Consider the following 25,800-nt stretch of genomic DNA (forward strand, 5'->3'; position numbering starts at 1 on the left):
TTAAAGGTCTGGACTGCAGGCAGACCAGTTCATCACCTAGACTCTTTCACTACAAAGCGATGTTGTTGCAGTAGATGCAGTATGCAGTTTAGCATTGTTTGCTGACATATATTTAGCACTGAAAAAGACACAATCTGAATGAAAGCATATGCTGCTCTTAAGGCATGGAGGACACTTTTTTGGGCAAAATCAAAATTCTGCCTTCAACTGCTCCTTGCTGGAGTGGTTGTGTTGCTCTTCTCTTTAAAACATCCCTAATGTGTTTTTATTAGATTCAAGCCAAAAACACATTCATGAAAACTCCTGCATGTGTTTGGTTGTGATTTGGATCATTAGCAACTTACACATGTCTTATTTACACAATAGAGCAGATGAGGGTTAAGGTTATTATAGCATTTGAGTACATGGTTCACTAAGGTGCTTTTTTTTTTTTTTTACTATACTTAAATTTCACTTTCACAAAATGTTAAAATATATAAATAATTTAATAATAATGTAATAGAAATATACATATAAATACTAAAATATTCACTAAAAAAATAAACCAATAAAAAATCCAGCCATTAGAAATGTATAAATAATTCAATTTTGACACTAAAAATAGGCAATCAAATCAAATCTCCAAAGCTAGAATCAAAAGAATAAGCTGTCATTTAAATTTTCAGTAATGATCAGCTGTTTTTTTAAGTGCTGCTTTGAGCCTATACTACTCTATAATATGCTTTGTATGTTTTTTTTATTAAGTGTTTCCTGTAGCTAAAAACATGTAAGTTCAGTTAATATTCATTTATGTATTTAATAAATACTGGAGACATTATTGGAGACAGATTTTAATTTTCAATTCAATTAATTTTTATTTGTATAGCGCTTTTAACAATGAACATGATCTCAAAGCAGCTTTACACAGATAATGTGTTGATAAAGAATGAATAAGAATGTTCTTTATAAGTGTAAGCTTGTCTCTGATGGGCAAACCATTGGTGACTGTGACAAGGAAAAACTCCCTGAGATAGCATAAGGAAGAAAGATAGCATAAGAGGAACCAGACTCAAGAGGAAACCCATTCTCAGCTCGGTTTCACCGAATGTCCATTTATTACAGATAAACAGTGTTAATTTGTGGAGTGATGGTAAAACTGTAGTCCTGAGTCAGTGTCGCAGACTGTTAACATTATCTACAGTCCAAATCCAAATCCTCAGAGTTCCTGTTCTTACTCTGTAATTTCCCCAGGATTCACCAGATCCCCAGAGCGTTGAAGAGAAACCATCCCCAGCTGCACAGAGTCACCTTCACTCGAAGAGCACTATCCAAATTTCCAGGTTTCTCTTTAAAAGGTTGTTAGTTCAAATTCCAAAACTGCCAAGCTGCCACAACTTGGCCCTTGAGCAATTGATGTGATTTAAATTGAGCAGATGACACTTTCTGACTACTTTATTTACTGTAACTAGGATACTGTCCTGAAACTCACACTCCCAATTAACTCCTCACTTGTATAATAAAATCCAACTCGACCTAACATGAACTCCAGCTATAATGTAAATGTGTAGGCTGTTGTTTTCTAGAACATATATGTGAAGTGCATTTATATTTTAGAGGTAGCACAAGTTAGTGTTAATATTTACTAGTCTCATTAGGAGTCAAACAAGACTGTATTCCGTTTCTTTTAATAAAATATGACTATAGTGCTCAGTCCCTCTGCATCTTGAATGGATTTATGGCCACAGAAATTATTTTAATCTTACCTATTTTTTATTTTTTTTTGTGCTTACCATAATGTTTATAAAGAAGAGGATGCAAACTTAGTTTGAATCATTATCGCATTGTATGACATATGCAAACAACTTTATCAATGACAATATTATTTAGGTCTTCTGACTCTCATTCTCCATTGAGTCTATTTAAAATGTTTTTCTCGGAGAGTGTTGTGTCAACTCTGTGCCACAACACAAATGCTCAAGCTGCCAAGTCAATAGCCAAGGGACGCAAATACAAATGGAGAGATGTAACCGTGCGTAAGATGTATCGCTACATTGGGCTCTTATTTTACATGGCAATGGTAAAGTTGCCCTCCATCATAGACTACTGAAGACAGAGCAGTATTTTTACAGTTCCCTTTCCAGCAACAATTATGTCAAGGGACAGATACAGGACAATTTCGTGGAATGTACACATGAGTCACCCAGATGCAGACAAAGAAAACGACAGAAAGAGGGGCACATCTGAACATGACCGTCTGTTCAGAATGAAACCGCTTATGGACACAATCCGTAAGACCTGCAAAGTAATCTATCATCCTAGAAGACATTTAGCCGTGGATGAGAGGATGGTAGCATGCAAAGCTAACACTGGGATGACACAGTACATGAAAGCCAAGCCAACTAAGTGGGGTTTCAAGTTGTTTGTTCTTGCTGATTCCTCAAATGGATACACCATGGACTTTTCTGTATACACAGGAAAGAACAACTTTCCCACATGCCATGGACTATCATATGATGCTGTGACCTCTCTTTTGGATGGTAAAGTTTTAGGCTCTGGGTACCATGTGTACATGGACAATTTTTACACAAGTCCAAAGCTGTTAAAAGACTTGCATGTGGGACGTACAGAGAGAACAGGAAAGATTGCCCTCGAAATGCAGATAACTCTCTCTCTAAAAACTCTCCTAGGGGATCCATCAGGTGGATTCGGGATGGGCCTCTTGTATTTGTGAAGTGGATGGACACACGAGAGGTCTCATTGTGTTCCACTATTCATTCTGCATATACAGGAGACACTGTGCAGAGGAGGGTGAAATTACAAGGTAAATGGGAAACAAAGACATTTCCATGCACTGCACTTGTAACTGCATACAACCAGCACAGGGGGGGCGTTGACCTGTCTGATCAACTGTTACAATACTACACAGCACAGCACAAAACGAAAGATTTTTCTACACTTCCTGGACATCGCTGCCACCAACAGTTTCATTGTGCATAAAGAACTGTATGGTGACGTGTCCCATAAAGAATTTATGGAACAACTTATTGCCGAGCTTTGTAGCGTTACACAGAAAGTAGTGCCAAAACGGACCAACTCTGATCATGTACCAGTTCCGGGAGCTGAACTGTCCTCTGATGTCAGAAATGTTGCCACTGCTGGCCGCAAGAGCTGTGTACGTTGCAAAACATTGCATGGTAAGCATCACAAAACACAATGGAAATGCCTGGCATGCGATGTTCACCTGTGTCTTCAGTTGAACAGGAACTGCTTTCAAGAGTGGCACAGGGATTTTGCATAGTGTTGTGTTATTGTTTTTGTTGCACTCTTTTTTTTTTCATCTTTTATTATTTTTTATTATTTTTTATTTTTTTTTATTTAATGCATAGTATTATAGTGTATTGTTATTGTTGCACTCTTGTTTTTATATATCTATTTATGTAATGCATAGTATTGTAGCCCTACAAGCTAGGATTTGAGGAAACCTACTGTAGTGTATTGTGTTATTGTTTTTGTTGCACTCTTTATTTTTTATACATACTGTACTGTATTGTTTTATTGTTACACAATTCCCTTTTTAATGCTGTCGTTGCTAATGTGTATTTTAAATAAACCACAAAGGGAACACATTCTTTCCTGTAGCACTGTACTTCTCACTCAGATCCTGGCTCAGTGATCCACAGCTCATTATGTAATCGACAGCTCATTATGCGACCCATTGTCTACAAAGCTGTCAGTCACAGCATGTCGACGCCTCTTCGCATATGGCCTTTCAAAGTAAAAAGTGTCTTTAAAATTTTAAATTAAAGTATTGTTTAATGGGAATGAGCAGGCAGGATGATTTTCACATGATTTAAAAAAAAAACCTACATTAGAAGCTCTGTTCTCAAAAAGTCTTGGGAAAACATGTTTACTATAGGTTTTGTGGCCTTATTTCAGTCAGTTTTTTTTTTCAAAAACCACGCATAAACCTTATTTTGTCAAAAATACAAACAAACACATATAAGTTGTTTACATATTATGGGTATGTGCTGAATACAGTGTAATAAGTCTCTTGTCAATAATATATTTTACAAGCAACTAAAAAGAACCAAATGTAAGAGCATGTCAAAATCTCTCAAGGGGCCAAAAACACCCTCAGACTCCAGAGGGTTAATAGACATTCTTCACTGATGATCAGCTAAATCAATGGAGAGAGAGACATGGGAGGGCATTAGCTATCATGCAACAAAGATAAAAGACTGCTATGTCTTTATAAATGCAAGTTCCTTCTCTAATGCCTTGTGAATAAGACTCCTGTCTTAAAGTAATGGGTAATTTTTGCAACTTATAACTGTAAAACCAAATGTATATACACTAGAGAGCTATAAGACCTTTGGTTAAAAACGTACTAAGTTCACCTTGTGTTGCATTTATTTATTTTTTTGTTAGAAAAATTCTAAACATTTATTATAAGTGAAATGCATACATTTGGAAATGATTACTGCAAATTAGTTAAAAGAAATAAGTACCAAGTATATCTAAATATTACAAGATTTTATCTGTGTGAAGAAGCATTTTTGTACCATTTTAAACATTTGACATTCAACTAGCAAATGTACTGATTAATTATTTAAATAATGTACTGAAATAAGACTTTTTATTATTATTTCCATTTCTGAAACTCTGAAACAGTTACAAAACCCATGAGCGAAACATGGATAAAAACACATTAGTAAATAAGAGTAAGATCGAATACTGTTATAGTTTATAATATATAAACTTTCTTTCGGCTTCTCCCATTAGGGGTCACCACAGCGGACCATCCGCATGTTTGATTTGGCACTTTTTTACGCTGGATGCCCTTCCTAACTCAACCCTCCACATTTATCCGGGCTTGGGGCCAGCACTAAGGCTTGTGCAACCCTAATGGCTGAGGTTGATTCCCTGAACGGGGATCGAAACCGGGCTGCAGCGTTGAGAGCGCTGCATCCTAACCACTAGACCACCAGGGAACCGAAAGTTTAAAATATATAATTATATTTAAAAAAATATTTTTTATTCCAATTTTTTTAACTGTGAAATTTCTTTAAAAAACAATATAAAAATAAGAATTGTATTCAATATTAAATATACATATAAATGTTAAAATATATTAGAACATACAATGCATGCTTTTGTGCAGTTGCATGTCTTGTCTAAATGTGTCTTTTAAATCTTTAATCACTGGTTATTATAACTTAAGATAATGAAGCATTCACTACATAGATAAAAGTTTGTGGACACCTGACCATAAAATTTGTATGTATTTTTAAAGCTCCACATCCCCATTTGCTTTTATAATAACCTTCACTCTTTTGGGACAATGTTTCACTAGATTTTGGAGTGTAATTGTGGAGATTTTTGCTCAAGAGCATTAGTAAAGTTGGGCACTGATATTCGATTAGCAGGCCTGGGGTGCAGTCAGTGTTCCAATTTATCCCAAGGTATCCAATAGGGTTGAGACCAGAGCTCTAAAAATGACCATGGCTTTGTACACAAGCACATCATGTTAGAACAGGTTTGGGAAATTGTATAAATAAAGAAAGAAATGAATGCTACTGCATCCAAAGACATCCTATACAATTGTGTGCACCCAACTTTGTGGAAACAGTTTGGGAATAAAAATTGTTTAAAAGTCAGGTTACAAAACATATAGTGTATTTCAAGTAATGTATCTAATGTCTGTTATTTTTTTTATGTTAGTGTCACACTACACTGATATATTTTTTGTTTGGCAGAACATATAACTTTTCAGCTATCACACCTAAAACTTATAGTATGAAGTTGCTTGTCCCATTTTGGACCAAAATGCCAAAACTGATAAATTTGCCATTACTCATTTCACACTTTAAAATTAAGCATTAGCATAGACACCAAAGATAGAGAAAATGACAGCTTTACTACACAGAAAAGACTTTCTAGCAGATTAAGTTGCAGCATTGCATCATACACGGTGAATCACACATACATGGTGAATATGGTCAATTTTTTAAAAATACATTTACATTATACAATATTACCCTGCATGTAGAAGCAATGTATCAATAAATGGTGTTCAAGACAACTCAAAAGATGTGACGAATTATAATAGTAAAAAATAGCAGTAATAATAATAATAATAATAATAATAATAATAATAATAGTGATGGAAAATGTGTTTATTGAAGATCAATTATGTGATGAATAAATTATTAAGAAAAAGAAGAATTTGTCTATTAAATTTGTCTAACTATTAAATGTTTGTTTGAATGAATCAGATTTTTTTTTTCTTCAACAAAACAAATCTAAAATTAAAGATATTTGTTTAAATGTTGAATTGAGTTCTTTGGATTGAAAATACATATACATCTATATTTTCAGTTCACTCAATATTTAAAACACACCTTTTTATTTATTTCAGTATGTTGACTATAGTATGCATTTTGCCAGAAAATCAGTGTGCAAAGAAACTGAAAATGTACAAAAAATGAGAAAGCATATGAAATATTCATGTGATAAAGTTTTATAAACCTGACACTATTTCAATGTTCCCATCTTCATGGGCATTGAAAATAAACTATGATAGCAGTAAAAGTATCTGATATCAGTCCACAGTCAAAAATGGTGAAAATAAAAACACACTGAAAGCTTATAAGAATGTACAATAGAGTCTTCACCATGTTGTAGACTCAGATCACTGACTTTGCAGCTTTATGTAATATGCAATTACTCTAAATGGTTAATCTGTTGTTCCAAGTATTCGAGACATTGCTGCAACCTCAATTCCATAATACACAATAATGTGCTTCTGTATGGTCATTGCATGCAAGCTATTTCAGTGATGGTAAGCAAAAAACAAGACAAGCAGGATATTTGGTATATAAAATGTTGGGGAAAGCTGAACCGGTTACATCCATCAATACTGTTTTCAACATACCCGAGCTGACAATTATTCATCATTTTCATTTGGTAGAAACCCCTACTGCCATGTGAAAGTTTATTTTTTAGTTTTTTCCTCCTGGGAAATCTGTTAAATGACCCCTTGTACGGCTAGGTGAGTCCTAAGTTACCTATAGGCTGACACAAATTGCAGGAGGCATTGAATTTAGCAATTTCCTTGAAAAAAAAATTAAATGAATTGTATTGATTTATATAAACATTTGCTCATAAGCATAAACAAGAGTAATCAAATATTCCAATAAGGAAGCATCCATAAGCATAAACAAAAGCTATGATTTTTTTGTTTATTATTATTATTATTTAGACACTAAAATATTTATTCTGCTAAACTGCCAAAGAAATTTAAATTACATTGTGCTTGCAGCCCAGAGAAAGATCCTCTACCTACTGCGAGTGCTGCATGTGGCCATTTGTGATTCATGAGGGAAAGTCGATAAGGGTGTGTTAAAGGCAGTATTAGACACAGAATAGAAAAGTAAAAGTCACAAGAAGGAAGATATTATGAAGTGGTAAAAATCTTGCTTTACACAATAACACATGTACTCAAAGAGAAAGATAAACAGATTGGGGCAAAATGCTACAATAGCAAAGCCGTACAGCTACCAAGATTCCTGCACATAGGTTTGTGCAAGTAACTGGCTATAGTCAGGATAAAGGAAAAGAAAAAAATTTGGTAAAAATGTTGTCCCCATTCTTTACTTGAGACCAGGACTGAGGTAAGAATAACAGCTGAATCCAAAGAAAGTTCCGATCCAAGCATATTATTTTGAACTGTATTCAGTCTAAAATAGCCTATATCTAAAAACACAGTTTTTATAAACACAAGAGATATAGCATTACAAGCCAAATGAATTGAGAAGCAAATAATTAGTCTTAACCTAGTGTTAAAGCAAACCCGTATGTGGAAGTTGACCAGCAATTTGATTAATAAAAATAAAACCATGTTGCAGTCACTGTCAACTGTCAATTTATTACTGCTGATCTTTAGCTCAGCTAGATGTGGATATGCCTCCTGACAACACTTTAGATATTATATATATATCGCTACTTTTGTCAGAAAGTTAATATACAGACACACAAGCTTATGATAAATATGATATGACTTTGTGACATTCAGCCTAATACAATAACAATGTGAATCCCCTCAGAAAGATTTTGGTAAAAACTAGAGGGCTTTGAGACCTTTGGGGACTCCCTGTTATTCAAACATTGTTAGTGTTTAATTTCCAAGTTAAAAATCTACAGATGGGTGACAAAGTAAAAAAAAAAAAGAGGAAAAAAAATGAATTATTTGGCTAACACAAGCCACCAGAACAGCTTGAATGGACAAAGCATAGACTCTACCTAAACTGTATTAAAGGAAAGGCTTTTATTCTTCCTCATATATGGAGAAGCTACTACACTTACGTAGAGCTTTAAGGATGGTGGTGGAGAGTGCTGTTTAATGTGTCACTCCAAATACTCCAAGAAAAGGTGTTCATTTGAGTAGAGATCTGGTGACTGTGAAGGCCACAGCATATGCTTTTTACCCTTATATAATTTTCACCCTTATTAAATTATTGACTGAGTCCTTGTGAACTGTAGATGGATGTGGGTACATCCTGGCAAACCACTTCCATCAAAAGAGAAATCTTGAATCTTTTGATCTCTGAATAAAGATAATCAATCAGAACATCTTATTGATTTGCAAGTGGAGCCAAACCATACAAGCAAAATGACCTCCAGAGCATAAAAGAGCCACCAGGTTTTCCTTTAATTTGCCACCCGTCTGTAAATCAGTATTTACATTTTATGAAAGAGAGCACAAAACTGTGTCCAAGTAAAATAAACAAACAATATATTTTTTCCATGTGTCATGTAAAAGTGACAAGAAATAAATTGAAATATATCAACACATTGGAACAGTAATACAATAACAGTAATACAAAAGAAACAGCACTATTAACAGATAAAACATACATTTAATGGATAGATACATTGAATTTGTGGATAAAACATCCACTGAGCTTATCCCACCCATCCATTATTACACAGTATGGGTCCAATTGTTGTTTTCAAAGCACATATTTATTGTACCTTAAGTTAAACTATTCAGTGACCTCATGAGACAAGCGGTTAAAATTGGGTGTTCATTAAATTAATTGCCAATATATTAATTATATAAATTGTATAAATTAAATACAAATAAATATTTACTTCTACATATACTGAGCCCTCTGCTTGAACTAACTGTGTTTGGTGCTGTGTTGCTGTATTTGCAGGATCCTAGGTGGCCACGCCCACCACTAGACTTTTGCTTTTTAGGCAGTGTCGAAACCAAGCATTGAAATGAAGGCATGCTAAATCGTATGGTCCCCCATTTAAGCAATTTAAATAATCTTTTCATATAGCCTCTGACCATGCAATGTTTTAATAGCGAAACAAGACTCTATGTGTCTTGATCTGCGTTAGGTTTTTTGTTTCTGTAAGATATGGGAGATATAGACGATTAAAATGGTCGAAACTATCAAGCATGGCTTTGATGTAAAAAAAAAACTTAGATAATGTATTTCTTTTCCTATGTGTGCCATTAAGCATTACTGCTTCCACATCTATCCATCTAATTTGTACCTAAACACCCTAGAACAAACCTACTAAAACGATGACAACAGCCCAAAATACTAGAAAGAAAAACAGATGGCGGATTAATTTTCATTATCATCATCATCATTATCATCATTATTCCCATTATCTAATATATAGTGCTGGATATAAAAAAAATGATTATACAATTGTGTTTTACTGAGTTAACAGAGATAAAGTCTTCTTTTCAACCTCTCTATTGTCTCTTGCACAAACACGACCATGCTCCAAAATAATGCAATTTTTTGTTTGATTCTTTTTTTTACTTTTTTTAAATTAGATTTATGATGGCATTTGCCTTCAGCTTCTATAAACATCAGCAGTGATCATTAAAAATGCTATAGATGCAGCCAATGAAAATATACTTGCAAAAATAGGCATCAAACTACAGCAGACATGTCCACTGCCAGGGCACGGGTGCCAGGAAGTATAGCATTTTAGTGACTTAACAGTGACTTAACAGTAACTTAATGCTTTTTGCATTATAAAAAAAAAAATAAATGTGATCACCCAATTTCAACCAAAAAAATTATGGTAATACATAGTGCATAGATTTTTATGGTACAGCAAGCTGTGCCAGCACTGATTACAGCATTCATATATCTTTTATTGACGCATCTATCATATTTTTTGGCAATTGTTGATGTTCCTTTGTCGACTCGGCCCACTACTGATATGTCACAGGACTGTTGCTTGTGTCTGCTTTTCTATGATATTAGAAAGTGTGAATGTGGGTTCAGGAATTTTGAAAAAAAATAAATAAAAAAATAAGCCACAGAAAACGCTTGAAAGTCTCAAGTTGCCAGTGTCTTCCCTGTGCCCCATTGCCCTAAAGGCACACTGAAGTCCGAGTTCTGATTTCCCTCCACCAGGGGTTTGCTTTCTCACCCCTGCTTTCTTCAAAGGGACTGTGCATCTCAAGGTTAATTGTGTATATATGGTTCCAGATTTCTCTCTATGTATATATTAAATTAATAGTGTGTGCATTTGGCCTTCTGTTCATTCCGGAGATTCTACGCCAGAGAATAGATGGCATTAACAGGCGACGTGGCCTCTGAGCTCTCGTTGCCCTCTGTCTCCTCCTTATCCTTCCTGACCGTGTACTGGCCTATGAAGGATCCGTCCTCATTGAACTGGCCATCCCCTCCTTCACCATAGTCTACGAGACTGTCATCACTTTCCTTGACATTGCCATCTAGAGAGGTCTGACTTCCCTGCAAAGGTTTGTTGTCCTCATCGCTGCTGTTAAGGTTGGAGAAAAAAAATAACAAGTGGTTATGATAACATTCCACTGTGCAGCTATTTCAAAATCCTACAGTCATGAAATTCAATTTCAGTTTGAATAAGTGTAGAGCAGACACTCCACAAACCATCTATTCTTATGCACACAAAGCAAAATTGCAGCTTGTAGAATGAAGTCTGTAAACTGAATTGTACCACTGAATTTTACCCTTTCATTCCTGTGCATCTAGTGAAGAGTACACAAAACGGGACGATTCGAGCTGCCGTGCTTCTTTGTTACCTTTACATTTTTCAAGCACAAAGGAGAATCTGCACTGGATAGCAAACAGGCAAACCCTATTTTCTGCCTTGTTCAGAAAAAAAAAACAATAGCGCAAATGAATGAGAAACTAAAACATCAAAACAAAAGCTTCATGAAAAGCTTCATGATTTTTGACACTATTAAGATAATAAAGGAGGTTAAGGGTCATGTAAGTTGACCCTTTATTTATGAACAATTTTTGCTGTCTGTAGAGAAGCATTGTTCATGGTTCAGGCAATATTTAGTAAATAATCAGGACACCTATGTCCTTTTAACTGCATGCTGGTGCTGTTTGTGACGAGAAAGCCTAATCATGCAAAATGTGTAGGACCTCAGCAAAGCACCGAAATAGATGCGCTTAAAAAAAAAAAAAGCTTTTGCAATATTTTGGAAAAACAAAAACAAAGATTTTTTAAATTTTTTCGGATACAAGGGGGCCATGCACTTCATAGGAAATGAGTCAAATTACTTTTTTCTTCTATGAGAACCAACAATATTAATAATTCCTCCATACATAAATTGCATTAATTTCATTTAAACTTTACATAAGCGATAAGCATTGCCTAGATATACAGTACATTGTATATGTTTTTTTGCTTATGAAAATTGTGATAAGGCTAGAAGACATGGTTACTTATCAGTTTCAGACTCACTCAAGTATCAGTGACAGTTTGATTAACAGGATTAAGTGGAAAAGCATTGGGAGCATTATTGAAGTGATTTTATTTATGTCTTAATTTAAACTTGATTGGATTGGTAGCTGTACCACAATCGTCTAGCCTCCATCAAAATGAGAAACAGGTCAACCCGAAACTGCTTTTTCTGAGTTTTTGTTTTAATCGATTAACCAACAGTTATGCCTGATACAGTAATGAAGCTCCAAGATAAATATTTTACAGAGTATAAGACTTTAAAAGAATAATTCATAAAATTTATTAATATTATACAAAAATAATGGGTTGTGTGCTTGAGGAATGAAAATAAACACTAAAATTATTCAGGAGTGTCAGACTTAACTTACAGCCAAAGGTTAAAAGGATGTGAGGTGAAGAAGGTGAAAAACAATCCTGCTAAATTTTCTGCGATAATAAATAATTTAATTTAGCTGATGCATCAGGGTCAGCCATAAGGTCTAACAACAGAGTTATGGTAAAGAATCTCAGTCTAATTGACTTTTCTTAAATAACTTGCTCCAATACTGTATATTATAGGTTATGTTCAGCAAAATGGTAATTGATGAAAGCCAAAAACTCAAAGCAGACAATGTATAAACTGGAGAGTAAGTCTGAATCAGTCGTCTCCTCTACTTTCATACCTTTTCCTTTCAAGAGACCTTCATGGACCAAGAGGAGAAAAAATGACAGGAGGGTTAAAAATAGAGGAGGGAAAACCAGTTAGAAGAAACCACCGGACAGGGACTGAAAGTTGTAAAACTAGCTGAACACATCTATCCAACAATTTATCCTGTTACCTATATTTCTCGAACAATTTGTTCAAGCTAAAAGCTATGTTGTTTCTGCTGCTTGTGTACTGATGAGAATTGCTGACCTGCTGTTATATATATATATATATATATATAAATATGTATATGTCTTTAGTGAATCTAATCATACTATAACATTAAATGGCAGCAAAATATAACCTCTACAACTTAAGATAGAGGTCACATTTTCACAAAAGTTAGCAGAGTGAATATTTTACCATATTACATGCATGTTTCATAGCTTTGAGTTCGTTTTGCTGCAGGCCAGATTAGAGCAGTGCCGTTAAACTGCATGCACGAAAAACAATCTGTTTCAAGTTGTTAGCTGTTTTGCCAGATACAAGAACAGTAGCTCAAGGGTCTCAAACACTAGCACATGAAAATACATTTTGCCCTTCACTACTACTCAAGGAAATCAATTTGACCTCTCTGTTAGAAATTACAATCTTCTAACAACTCTAAGAAAAATAAGAAAAATCCTTAAAAATTATAATAAAAAGAATCCTGGTATTATATTTTGTTAACAAACTATATATATATATATATATATATATATATATATATATATATATATATATATATATATATATATATATATATATATATATATATATATATATATATATATAAATGCTTTAACTACATTGGTCCAAGACTGCATGCAGTCTATAATTGATCATAAGTGCTCTGAATTAAAGACATGTTCAAAGTGTTTGACACCCTTGAAGAGCTACACCATGGACGTAACATCAGCTGTAGCCCCTCCCATTAGCTGAGTTCCCCCTTCCAGAAACAATAGCTGACATGCTCAGGCTCAGAGGGATGCTGTGTTGAAACCAAATACCTGTTTTCGTTCCTTAACAATGTTCGGTGATTGGAGGAACAAGGATTTAATTTGAGAGGGACAGAGTTGTTAGTACCAATAACTATTAATGACTTACAAAATACTGAGCGGATTAATCAAAAGATTATAAAACACTTAACTGCCTGCACTTTGTTTAATGTATTTTTTAGTGCATTGTTTAGCCCATGTTTATGACTTTAGATGTTTAACACAAAAAACCACCTTTCATAGTTTCTTTAGGATGTACTTATTCATGCAGTAATAAATAATTTTATGGTGGATGAATAAACAGGGTCAACAAAGTTATTCCATAAAAAAATTAGGTGTGACATATAAATATGATTAGCTTTCAAACAGCACATGGACCATCTGTATGGTTAGACATAATGCAATATGGAGCTTATTATTCAGTTGTAAATCTCAGGTCATGCTTTATAGAGCTGGCTTTAGAAATAACATAAGCCTTACTTCTTCTATAATAACAGCATTTATAGAATTGTGAGAGATTTCATGGACAATAACAGTGGTGAACAGTAACAAAGTATTATAATTTCATTACTATTTTTACTTATATTTTTCAGGTGTCAAGACCTTTTCATTTTGGGAAACATTTACTTGCTGCTCCTCAACTCTAGTTAAAGGTAAATGCATAAACTGTGATGAATAATAACGAGACAACAAGTGTAAACCCCTTACTGTGTGTCTGTAACAATATTAAACCATCTGCTTTAAAAAAATCTTCTTAAAAAGTTATGTTGTACAGGAGAAAAGAAATAATCATCATAAACTTTTGATACTTAAGGATATTCAAAAGTAAGTGCTTTTTTCATTTTTACTCAATTATAAATATAAAAGGAGTACTTATACTTTCACTGAAATATTCATACTAAGTAGTAGAATGGTGTATTTTATTCACCACTGGTCATTATTCATGTACGGGCACTCGATGAATCTTGCGCTAGTCTAAAAGAAATAGAAAGGGTTTTTTTTTGGGTGTGCATTAGATTTTGTTAATGAACATTACATATTTATGATATCTGTGGTTAGTGTAAATTTGAAATTAGTGTGAAGCACCGAGTTGTTAGTTTGGTTGTCAATATTTACATTAACTTTGTCAGAAAAGTTATTTATTAGTTTTGATTAGGACATAGAGTAGCATGTCCCCCTCGTGTCTCTATGTTTTCCAAGCTAACCTGAAACAGTTAAAAAAAAAGGATCTCACTGTCAGGAACAAAACAAATCATAAGGCAAAATAGAGATCAAACTGGAAGCTACTATTAAAGCAAGACACAAACTTACTGGTAATCATATGATCCATCCTGGTCTTTGTGGTCCACAGGGTCCAAAGGTAGGTCTTTTTTATCTCTCACTGAGATCAATGGGAATGGACACAAAGCAAATACTGAATTATACTAAACCACATTGCATCTATAATTCTTTGCATATGTGCAGTGAAATAGTAAAGTACAGTGAAATAAATTGTGTACATCGCATTCAGTGCATTACCTGGATATTTTCCTCCCCGGCTTCTTTTGATAAAGCAAACAATGAGCAGGATGAGAATAAGAAGTGCGATGGCACACATGAGGCCAATAAACCAACCCTGCGTGGCTATGTCGACTTCGTCCGAACTGTGGGCTGTCAGAAACACACACACACACACACACACACACACACACACACACACACACACAAACATACATAGACACATAGACACAAAGAGTAAGGATGGATTGGGAAAGCATTTGACAAACAGAAAGAAAGATTATGCGAGAAAAACAAAGAAAACTGAAGTTTCTGACATTGAACAGAAGTATAATTTCACGCTGAGTGTATTACTTTTCAATGATTTATGACCACAAAACCAAGATTGAGTCTATAATGAATCTCTTTATGTTTCAGTAGACAAAACCTTCACTGACAACTTCTCTTTATCATAAATACATTAACAATAAGAAGAGTGCATTAGAACCTGCATGATCAAATATGTGATAACAAACCACATTCTTACCAGAGTGCTGAAGAAAATAAACGTGCACACACACACACACACACACACACACACACACACACACCAAATTAAAAAAACACTACAACGCATTTAAGTAACAGTTTACTGTATACCTACATTTCTCCTTAACCGTAAAAAGAGGCAAATGCTTCTTAGTGCTACTGCAGTCTGTGTTGGTTTGCATTTTTTTTTGTCATTTTGAATTTAATCTCGATTCTCTCCTAAATCAGTAATGTGTTTCTGCATTCATGGGATATTATTCAAAAAAGGCATAAAAACTATAACGACTCTGAACACGAGACACTCAATATGTTAATATCATAAACCAGTACGAGCCAGAGGCGAAACAAGTATGAGGGAAAATTGAGTATCGATATCATATTCCGCATGTTATTACAGGAAATGACATTGATGATTTCACTTGGCTTACCACACCCAAGGCACACAGGCATTCCAGCACTGCAGCATCATATAAAAATAACCCACTATTGTCGCCTTGTTATATTTTTATACTGTGAAAAACACCACCACAATCAATAAAACCTGGTGGTAGATTCAAAAAGTAAACAACCAAACAGGTTTTGCTGAAGGACTTATTTATCTGTGGAACTCAATTTTCAATTATGAATGATTCATTTATTTTGATGCCTGAGTCTACACAGTTCAGTATATTACCGCAATGTCATTGTGCAAAATATTAAACGTTCTACAGGCCAGTGGTTACAATAGCTATAATTTATTTTTTTCCCTAAAAGTAATACATGCTTGGACAATTATATTTAATTCCAAATTTCATTCATATATTTCATTACATACTACGTCTGTGATAAGAAGAATGACAATAAACCCAACCAGACTAGATTTTGTCCAATTACAAATACTAATAGTAAAAAAAAAAGATTGGTAAGTCAGTATTTCCGAATATCTAAATAAATCTTGAACAAGCTGAACAAAACAGCTAAAGCCAGAATCACATCCTTTATACAACCAGCCCTCACCTCCACTGGTCTCAAAGGTGACATACTCGCTGGTGACTCTGGGATGTTCGTGGGAATACACACGGAGCCGGTACTTAGCTCCAGCTATCAACCCAGCCAGCTTAATTGGGGGTTCATGTTTGAACAGCACGCTTTTCATAGACCCATTACCTTAGGAGAAGATATAAGACAAATGTCTATGAATCGAGGACACGGCAACCTGCCAAAAAACTTGACTGGAAGCAGCCTTCACTTCCTCAAGGCCAAAGGTGCTGTGGATGTGTTGAGACTAGAAGATGAAGGTGCTCATATTGTATGATCGTTTCAGACTAATCATTTGAGAAATTTTAAATGTGTCTGAAGGAGTCTGAAGAAAGCATAACCTAATAGAAATTCCCCATTAGACAGTATGGCACAGCACAGCCTGGTGGCATATTTGAATTCAGAACTATTTATATCCATATATATATATAAAGCCAAATGTGCTAATTGATTATAAATGATTAATCAAAGAGTAAACAACAAAAGTGCATTGCTGTAAGTAAATAAATAGTTATTTATATCAGAATGAATATCAGAACATTAGAACAAGGTCAGAACAATTCTGTAAAAAGTGAATTTGACAAATAAATGGCCTAAAATAATCAAGTACAGAAATTGGCATTGGAATGAGTGGAGCTCATTTATTATTCTTAGTCGTGTATGAATGTTTTGATTGGCTAAACCAAATAAAGTATTTTTCAACAATTTACCAAGGACATACAATGATGACTAAATAATTAAATGTTTTTTGTTACAATTATTTATATAACAATTTACAATACTACATTTCTTATTTGGATTATTTATTAACTAGTTCAGTATGATAAATGAAGCCCTTGACAAAATACAGGATGCTGTGCCACACTGTCTGGTGGAAAAGCATATCTTTTCATAGAAAGTTGTTTAACAAAAGGGAAGAGTTTTTCTTTCCTCGCATGGTACATAATGATGATAATAATAATAATAATAATAATAATAATAATAATAATAATAATAATAATAATAATATTCAATTGCAATAATATTGATCTTTGGTCTGTAATTCTGAGGCAGTATTGGCAATTATGCATTATTAGAAACAATTGAGCAACAGTCTCAAACGTCTACAGACCTTTTCTTATATCAAATGTAAATGCACACCAATATCACATTGTGCCTTCTTTAAGAAAATCCAAGCTAGCACAATAGTGTCTAAAGAGCATGCGCATTACTCGAGTTGTATTCCAGAAGCTGGTGACAGCATGCAGCATGCTAAAATAAAAAGCAGTTGCACTGCTGGTCGAGAATTCAGTCATTTCCACTCCCTGAGTTTTACCACAGCACATGCTTTTTTTTTTTTTTAGAAAAACTACAACAGCAATAAAATGTGGCTTTAGTGTGATGGCTAGCTAAAGCTACAAGAGAAACCAAACTGAGGAAATTCGCACTGTATTGTACATTTCAAATGCCCCACAGAAACCTAATGGAATAATGACCCATCATTTGTAGCTTTAGCTTTTTGAAAAAACCCAATGGCTTTTCCAGAAGAGATGATGGGCATGCTAAATGGAAGGGAAAAAAGGTGGGGGGAGAGCTGCATGCCTGTATACCAGTATAAAAATCTGATTTTCTTGGTGTCTTCATTAGTGCACAGAGAATGAAATATACATTTAAAAACATAAAAATTCATGTTATGACTTTTTTTTAAGGTACAAGCTACAACAGTTCAAGGCAGGCAATTCTCCTGTCGGCTTTCACATGCCACATCACAGAATGACACACACACCTATACACACCTATATATATATATACACACACACACACACACACACACACACACGCATAACATGCGTCAGCCAGCTACTTCACAGGACTGAAGGAAGAAGGAGAGAGATAGAAGGCAGGCCAGTTAATTGTTTAATTACATATCCTGTTTTAAGAGTAGAGAATTCTTCAGCAGTTACTTTGCAACTGTGTGTGTGTGTGTGTGTGTGTGTGTGTGTGTGTGTGTGTGTGTGTGTGTAAGATCATATGGTGCCATGATATCTAATCTATAAACTACTTCTCCTCAGAAAACACAGGTTCATGTTCATATTTTCATAAGGTCCACTCAGAAGAAACCATTAGACAGCATACATTTACACTTTCTCCTAGTCTGATAGTTTCATCATGCCCTCATGGACATGTTTCAAGGTCGAGCCTGTGACTCTGATAGCCCCCTTGAGATAGAGTTGGGTAGAAAACATTAAGCCCTTCATGATCCCTCTCCCCTATGAAGACAAATCGAGAATACAGTAGAGGCACTAGGTTGTGCATTAGATGCCAGCCAGGCTCTTGCAGTTTTGCTCACTAGATAAGAACTGTGAGCCAAGCTATGCAGCAGTGGGGCAGCCATAAAAAGAAACATTAGCATAAAAAGGCACATGAGGTGGAGGTAGACAATCCGATTCGAATAGTAGAGAAAAATCTAGACAATGTGAAGAAGGAAAGAACAAGAAAGAAAGAGGATAGAGACAGAGTGAGACAAAGGGAGACTGTTATCCACCATCAGCCACTTAATACATAGCTCCTGAATTGGCAGCATGAATGCTCTAAGACATGTGTGTGACATGAAAGAGCATTAATTATGCATCATAAATTAATACAATTATTAGATAAAAGTGCATGATTAAAATTAGGGATGTAGTTACAAGCATTAAATCTGTGAATCAGGTAGACATGTGAAATGGCTGTTTCACGCTTCCATAACAAAGGATGTGGAGATTTTTCAGAGAGAGAAATGTTTTAAGTGGTGTTATCACTAGGCATTTGAATTAATTAAGATTCTGCGAGTCGTTTTACTCAGTACTCACTCACAATAAGAGGTTCTTTTTGTTACTAGTTGCCTCTTTCTCTTATTCTCTTCTTTCCTTTTAATCACACACACACCCAAATTTACTCAAATCTCTCCCTGTTCCTGCAAGCCACCAGAAACAATACAAGCTTCCTAAAGGGAACTTTAAGGACTCACGAGGACACAAACCCAAAGCCCAATGAAATGACTAAGACGGGCTCATTTCATCTTTCAGAGATGGCAGATGAAACAGAGCACCGCTTGCTTTGTTCTTTCTAAAGTGCATGGATGGAATATCTATAAGGGTCATTGTACTAGAAGGTGCACAGCATGAAGAGTAGCACTGCTCATAGCTGCTAGATATAAAAAATGTTCCATTATCCTGTACAATATCTGAGAGATCACAGAACAAAAGAAGCTGGAATTCACTCCAGTATCTGTGACTAAGCAGATCTCTGCAATACATCAAACGATATTGGGCTTGATTTATGTCCTGGCAAGCCCAGTCGAAACCGTACCAAGTTTCCCTTCATAAGCTCTCAGTGGGAGAATCTGGGTCTTACTGTCCAGTGTGAACTCTAGCACAAACTCGCTGCTGTCAACCGGGAAGTTGTGCTTCCAGCTGACGTTAGCATAGTCACTGTTAGCATCCACGGTCAGATTCCAGATCTTTACATGCGGGGCTACGCAGAACAGGTGGGAGAGGAGTACATTTCATAAATTTCAACCACTGCAGGAAAGTGACAAGAGCTAATACTTACTACAGCAGGTTAGAGGCACACCACTTTAATATCATTCTGTTATACTTTCACTCTTTAATATGACAAATGCCCTTCTAAAGAATCTGCATCACATTCTGCAGGAACCGTCATTTAATCTGATAAAAGGAATATCAAGCTAATCAGATGTCACAGTCAATACAAATAACATGTCAATACTAATTGGGTAAAGATGCCGTGCCTTTTAAGGGCAAAGGTCAACTCTCAGTCTAGCCTCTTGTCAATAATTGCAAAACAAGGATGACAAAACATCCATATCATAAACACTTCAACTGAAATGGTCAATTTTGCTCAGTCAGCCACAACTGCAATTCAATTAACTACCTTTTCTTTTAAAACTGACTTTTTATACTGAAATCTATGCAAATACCCAGCAAGAAAGGCAGGGTGGGGTAGGTTGTAGTGGTGGTAGTACTGGAAATGGTAGTTGTAGCAGCAGTAGTAGTAGTAGTAATAGTAGTTGTTGTTGTCGTAGTTGGAGCAGGAGTAGTGGGACTGGCGTCAGTAGGGGCAAGGGTGGTTGCTGTTGAGGTTGTAATGGTTGGACTTGGGATAGCAGGTGGGGCAAGGGGGGGGAGAAGAGATGTAACCACCAAGGCATCTGTAGAATCGATCGCTGAGAGAGGAAGAGAGCAGCAGTTAAGCATATCAAAATGTAGTCAGCAGCACAAAAGACACACAAGAAATCACAAAAGAATGACCATAAACGAGACAGAATTCCCACAACTATCATTTTGAAATTCTTTTTCTGTCAGAAAACTAACTTAAGATAAATGTTTGGTTTATTAAAAAGCATTACATACTGTGCAAAATTAGATAATAGCACCAAATTTTACACTTTTCCACACATTAAAAATGAGGACAGTGGATTTTATTTACTGTTCTAGAGACCCCCCCCAGCTCTGCTATTCCTGAGTTTGTCAGTTTGCTGATTATTTAAGTCAGTTCTATTAGCCATTATGCATCAGAAATATATTGAAATATATTACCAACCGTTTACTTAAAAAATTTACAATCACTGGCCATTTTATTAGGAAGAATTGTGCCTCTGCCTATTTATCCAATCATATGCATGCATAAAGATTATTCAGATACAGGTCAAGAGCCATCGAACAAAATGGGGGAAAATGTAATCTATGTAACTGACTGCAGCATGAATTGTTGCCAGACATGTCGGTTTGAATATTTCAAAATGTGCTGATCTCTGGGGATTTTCATGCACAACAGTCTCTATGGTTTACACAAAATTATGCAAAAACAAATACACCCAGCAAACAGCAGTTTTGCTAGTGAAAATGCCTGACTTGCTTGAACTTGAATAACAACTCTACCTATTTGGTGAGCAGAAAAGCATCTCAGAACACACAAAATTCTATGCAAAACTAGACGTATGTGTTAAACGAAATAAACATCCTTACAAAATGTTACATTGTACCAGTTTTCAGTGACATTTATTACAATTGTCCAAACCTGGCCTATATGTATTTTTCATAGGAGCTCTGCAAAAACATTGGCATATGGTAAGTTATCACTCAAATATATGCCTTTATCTTTATCTTCCCAATCAAACAAGAAATGATTCTTGTGTTTTGTAACTCTCTAATCAACAGACTGGACATCCAGTCTCCTCGATCTTGTGCTCTTGTCTCTTGCACAAATGCATCACTGTATCAACTGACCTGTTGATACACTGTTTAACTTAGCTATCATAAAACATCAGTATTCTATGTTTATTACAAATGCCATCTAAAGAGAAAAACAAGATATTCAATTAAAAAATGTATCTCAACGATAAAGCAGCAAATCTAACATTTTCACAACAATGTGATGTTAATGCTGTTTATATATAGAAAGGATTTTAATAAAATGTGTTGCTGTTTTTAAGTGTTAACTACACATTAGTGTGAAAACAGTTAACAATTCGCCATTCAGCTGAGTTAAGTATATTCCCAATAGCTTCTGACTACAAAGTTGATGATATTATTAAGCTTCCCCTACTTACCGTGAACCAAATTAATGAAAAATGTTTGTTGTCTGTCTTTTCAAGTCAGTGGTTTTGTACAAGCTAATTTATTGAGATAAAACACAGAATCATTAGTAGGGTAAAATGAATTCCCCCAAGCCTGCATTAATTGTAAAAGAGCCCCAATAGCAAAATATCCCATTCAGTTCCACTCATGTTAGCCAAGAAGAGGAAGTCTACAAAGGTGGGCAGAGGTTGACTAACATAGGGCAGTTGAAAACTAGAAAAACATCTAAAACTATTCCCAGGCTGGGTTTTAGCCCAAGTTACATAATTATTCAGGAACTAAGTATTTCCACTTTACTACATGCTGCAAAGCTTTAGGTTGAAATATACACTGAAGACAATAGACTGAAAACTCTAACAACCCTCATGCGGTCAGTACAGTTACACCATTCACACACACACACACACACACACACACACTCCTGATAATATGTATTGCAACAAACAGTAAACAGGCAGTATACAACAGCCTGTCTATGTTTTAGTCTGCACATTGTAAAAGATATACAATAAAAATGATTAAAAGACATCCATCTTAATATAAAATACTGCAATTAATAGATTTTTGTACATTGGTACTGCATGTGAGTTTAAACAAAAATTCTAAATAGAATCTTACTTGAAATACTGATCAACATATTAGAAAGTAATATATAAAAATATATCTAATATGTGGAAGAAGAGGGGACTCTACAGGCCTGTAACTGAAAGTTATCAAAGACACAAATTGGGAGACGCATGAGCGTCTTCTATAAAAAAGAAATATAAAATATCGGGTGTGGCAGACTGAAGGGCAACTTCATTTTGGCACTTCAAACATCATACGATGCAATACAATGCATCATACGATGCAACACTGCCACCAAGTGGTGATATTAGTTTAAAGTTTATCATTAGAAATAATAGTTGTGGGAAATCTATCATGGAAAACGTGTCCAACACCCTAAACCATACAACATTCCTACTGTTAAGAAGTGGGGCTAAGGATCTCTGTACACAAGAAAATATAGTAAATAACACATGATTGAAAAAAGAATCAACAACCTTACGCATCTTTTACACCAGAGTGAACTCCTTCAAAAATAATGCAACATCGCAGAACCACATCTTTTCCTATATTAGTCCATGCAAATGCAGCCAACAGAGAATAAGCGTGAAAGCAAAGCTTAACAGTTCTGCTATCTCATTATTATCAATCAACAAGCAAAAGGTGAAATGTGCATGATGGTTAAGAACAGCCAGCAGGAAACGAAACTGCCAAGGTTATGCCAATCAGAGGATGTCCCTCTGAGCTCAGTGGCAATACTTTTTACCCAATCATTATACTTTCTAAAAATATCCAGTGGATGTGCGCTTTGCATTCCCAATGCAAGTCACCAAGCAGCTCATTGCATTCTTACCTGTAAGATCCCCTGGATTAGCAAAAGATATTTCTGACTATAACAGGATAGATCAAAATGAAATAAAAGCCTAGTGGCAATGCAAGCATTGATGGTACATTAATTAAGCAGTGAATTAATGATTCCTAAACTTCTTACTTAAAGAAAGTTATAGGAAGCATGCTCAGATAATATGATGAGGATCTTCAAAGCCTTTGAATGCAAAGCAGTTTACTAAATGAGTAAGATTTGAGTCTTTTAATAACCATTAAACATGAAATGCTTTTCTGCATTACATTTCTATTTGTGAGTTTTATAAAACTGATGGAGACACATAGCTCAGCAATTAAACCTAGCAAAACTCAATGACATTTATGTCAAAATGTAAAACCGCTAATAAGAACCACTCATTCATGAAGGCATCAGCGTCCCACATGCTTTATTGTGAAATGAGAAAAGCATGCTGGGATAGGCCACATGAGACAAGTGACAGTCAGGGACTCCATGATAACGGTGCTCTCAGGGATCAGTGGTCGATTGATAATTGAAAAAACTCTTTATCTCATAATATATGTAGAACTTATAAACACATTTAGGTTAAAATCCTAACAAAAAAGCCTCACTGATATAACATCATGAACATATCGTTTTTCTATGCAAGCAGTGTGCCAGTAAGTGGTAACAGCAGGATAGTGAATGTATCCCATCCCTGAAAGCACATAGTGATATGGACATTAACAAAGAGGTGGACACAAACTGAAAGGAGCCACCGCAGCAGCAAGTGCAGTTTAAGACCACTTCACTGAAGTGTACATTTTAATGTGGACCATTGGGCCACACTAGCATGTACACCTCACAGTGTCAATCATCAGCATCATACCCAAGTCTTTAAAGCGAAATGAACTGTATTCAGAGATGAGTTCAAGTATGAAATAATACTGAAAGTACATTAAAATTTATATTTGTATAGTTTTATATATACAACGATATAAAATGCTCAATGTCCCAGTGTCCCAGTTATCCATTATTATTCAATTTGAACTTACTCAACACCACTGTCTGATAGTATGCTGTAACTACACATTTTTTACCTGAAAAGTCAAGTGGTGTATCCATGCTGTTGTCGCTTCTGACACACATTGTTAAATGTCCTACAGTGTTAATATATGCAAATAATATATTATTTATTTGATAATATAATATAATAAAATATAATATAATATAATATAATATAATACGTATATGTCCATATAAATATTTTGCCTTATATTATATTTATATATATTATAATTATATTTATATATAATATAATATAAGGCAAAATATTTATATGGACATATACGTAAAGAAGATTTTTATAATCACAAATTATAGTGCTATAGTGGTGTATAGTGCTATAATATAGCGCTATAATGGTGCTATAGCTCACACCAGGTTAAAATATCAAAATAATATTTAAAATATTAAAATAATATAAAAGTTAGTCATGTAAAACATTGTCTGTTGTTTTCTCCATTGTTATTAAAATATAGCGTATTGTTCATATATAAGGCACATACATGTATTTAAACTGCTTGCTTTATTAATTATTTAAATAATTATTGTTCACATAACTTTTATCCAGCAAAATAATGTTGTAATTAAAAGGATATTTAATGTGTGGTATGCTTTAACAGTCCCAGGTTAAAAGCTGTCTAAAAAATGTGGTTGGTTCTGGCACAGTAAAAAAGTCCTTTTTCAGTGCATGTGTTTAAGACTTTAAGGCATATTAACTAAAGCTTCTTGTATAGCAAATATCTGAACATTCCCCTATATTAATGGGTTTATTTTGGAACTTGTGCATCAGCTCTGAATACAGTCCAAATCACGTTGTGCAATCATAGTAAAGTTGATGTATATAAAGCAAGCAGAATTTGTAGTACAGTAGTTACAACTGCACTGTGCCAGAGGGGGAAACAGGGAGCACACAGAAAGACAGATAGGCAAATTTACAGGACATTCCTCTTTACCTACACCTGTAGGGTCAGTACCTGAAGTCATAAAGTCTTCTTTTTACACCGATGGAGAGACAGACAAAAGAGGAAGGAGGAAAGGGGACAGGTCAGAGTATACTGAGAAAACAAGGAAGTCAATAGGTAAGCAGCACAAAAAATGACAAGACAGAAACGGAGAGAGAGAGAGATATAGATCAAGAGAGAGAGAGAGAGAGAGAGAGAGAGAGAGAGAGAGAGAGAGAGAGAGAGAGAGAGAGAGAGAGAGAGAGAGAGAGAGAGAGACATAGATATTTTTTTTACAAAAAAGACAGACAGAACCACAGAGTAAAGAATGCTGGGTGATTGTGCT

General features: G+C 34.9%; 1 protein-coding gene across 28 annotated transcripts in view; it reads right to left on the reverse strand.

The window, feature by feature from the left end:
• Positions 1 to 7,880: 7,880 nt before the first annotated feature.
• Positions 7,881 to 25,800, reverse strand: part of nfasca (neurofascin homolog (chicken) a) — a 77,193-nt gene continuing 59,273 nt past the window's right edge. For 11 of the 28 annotated variants that reach the window (XM_046874826.1, XM_046874833.1, XM_046874832.1 and 8 more), the window contains 8 exons: positions 25,467 to 25,505; positions 20,420 to 20,665; positions 19,834 to 19,953; positions 16,438 to 16,587; positions 14,935 to 15,066; positions 14,728 to 14,797; positions 13,429 to 13,440; positions 7,881 to 10,800 (listed from right to left, as the gene is read on the reverse strand). In XM_046874826.1, the coding sequence (XP_046730782.1) occupies positions 10,572 to 10,800; positions 13,429 to 13,440; positions 14,728 to 14,797; positions 14,935 to 15,066; positions 16,438 to 16,587; positions 19,834 to 19,953; positions 20,420 to 20,665; positions 25,467 to 25,505 (998 nt within the window). In that variant the 3' untranslated portion in view covers positions 7,881 to 10,571. The other 17 variants (XM_046874846.1, XM_046874845.1, XM_046874842.1 and 14 more) reach the window with 10 other exon arrangements.

This window comes from Silurus meridionalis, chromosome 19, assembly GCF_014805685.1.
Source record: "Silurus meridionalis isolate SWU-2019-XX chromosome 19, ASM1480568v1, whole genome shotgun sequence".
NCBI lineage: Eukaryota > Metazoa > Chordata > Actinopteri > Siluriformes > Siluridae > Silurus > Silurus meridionalis.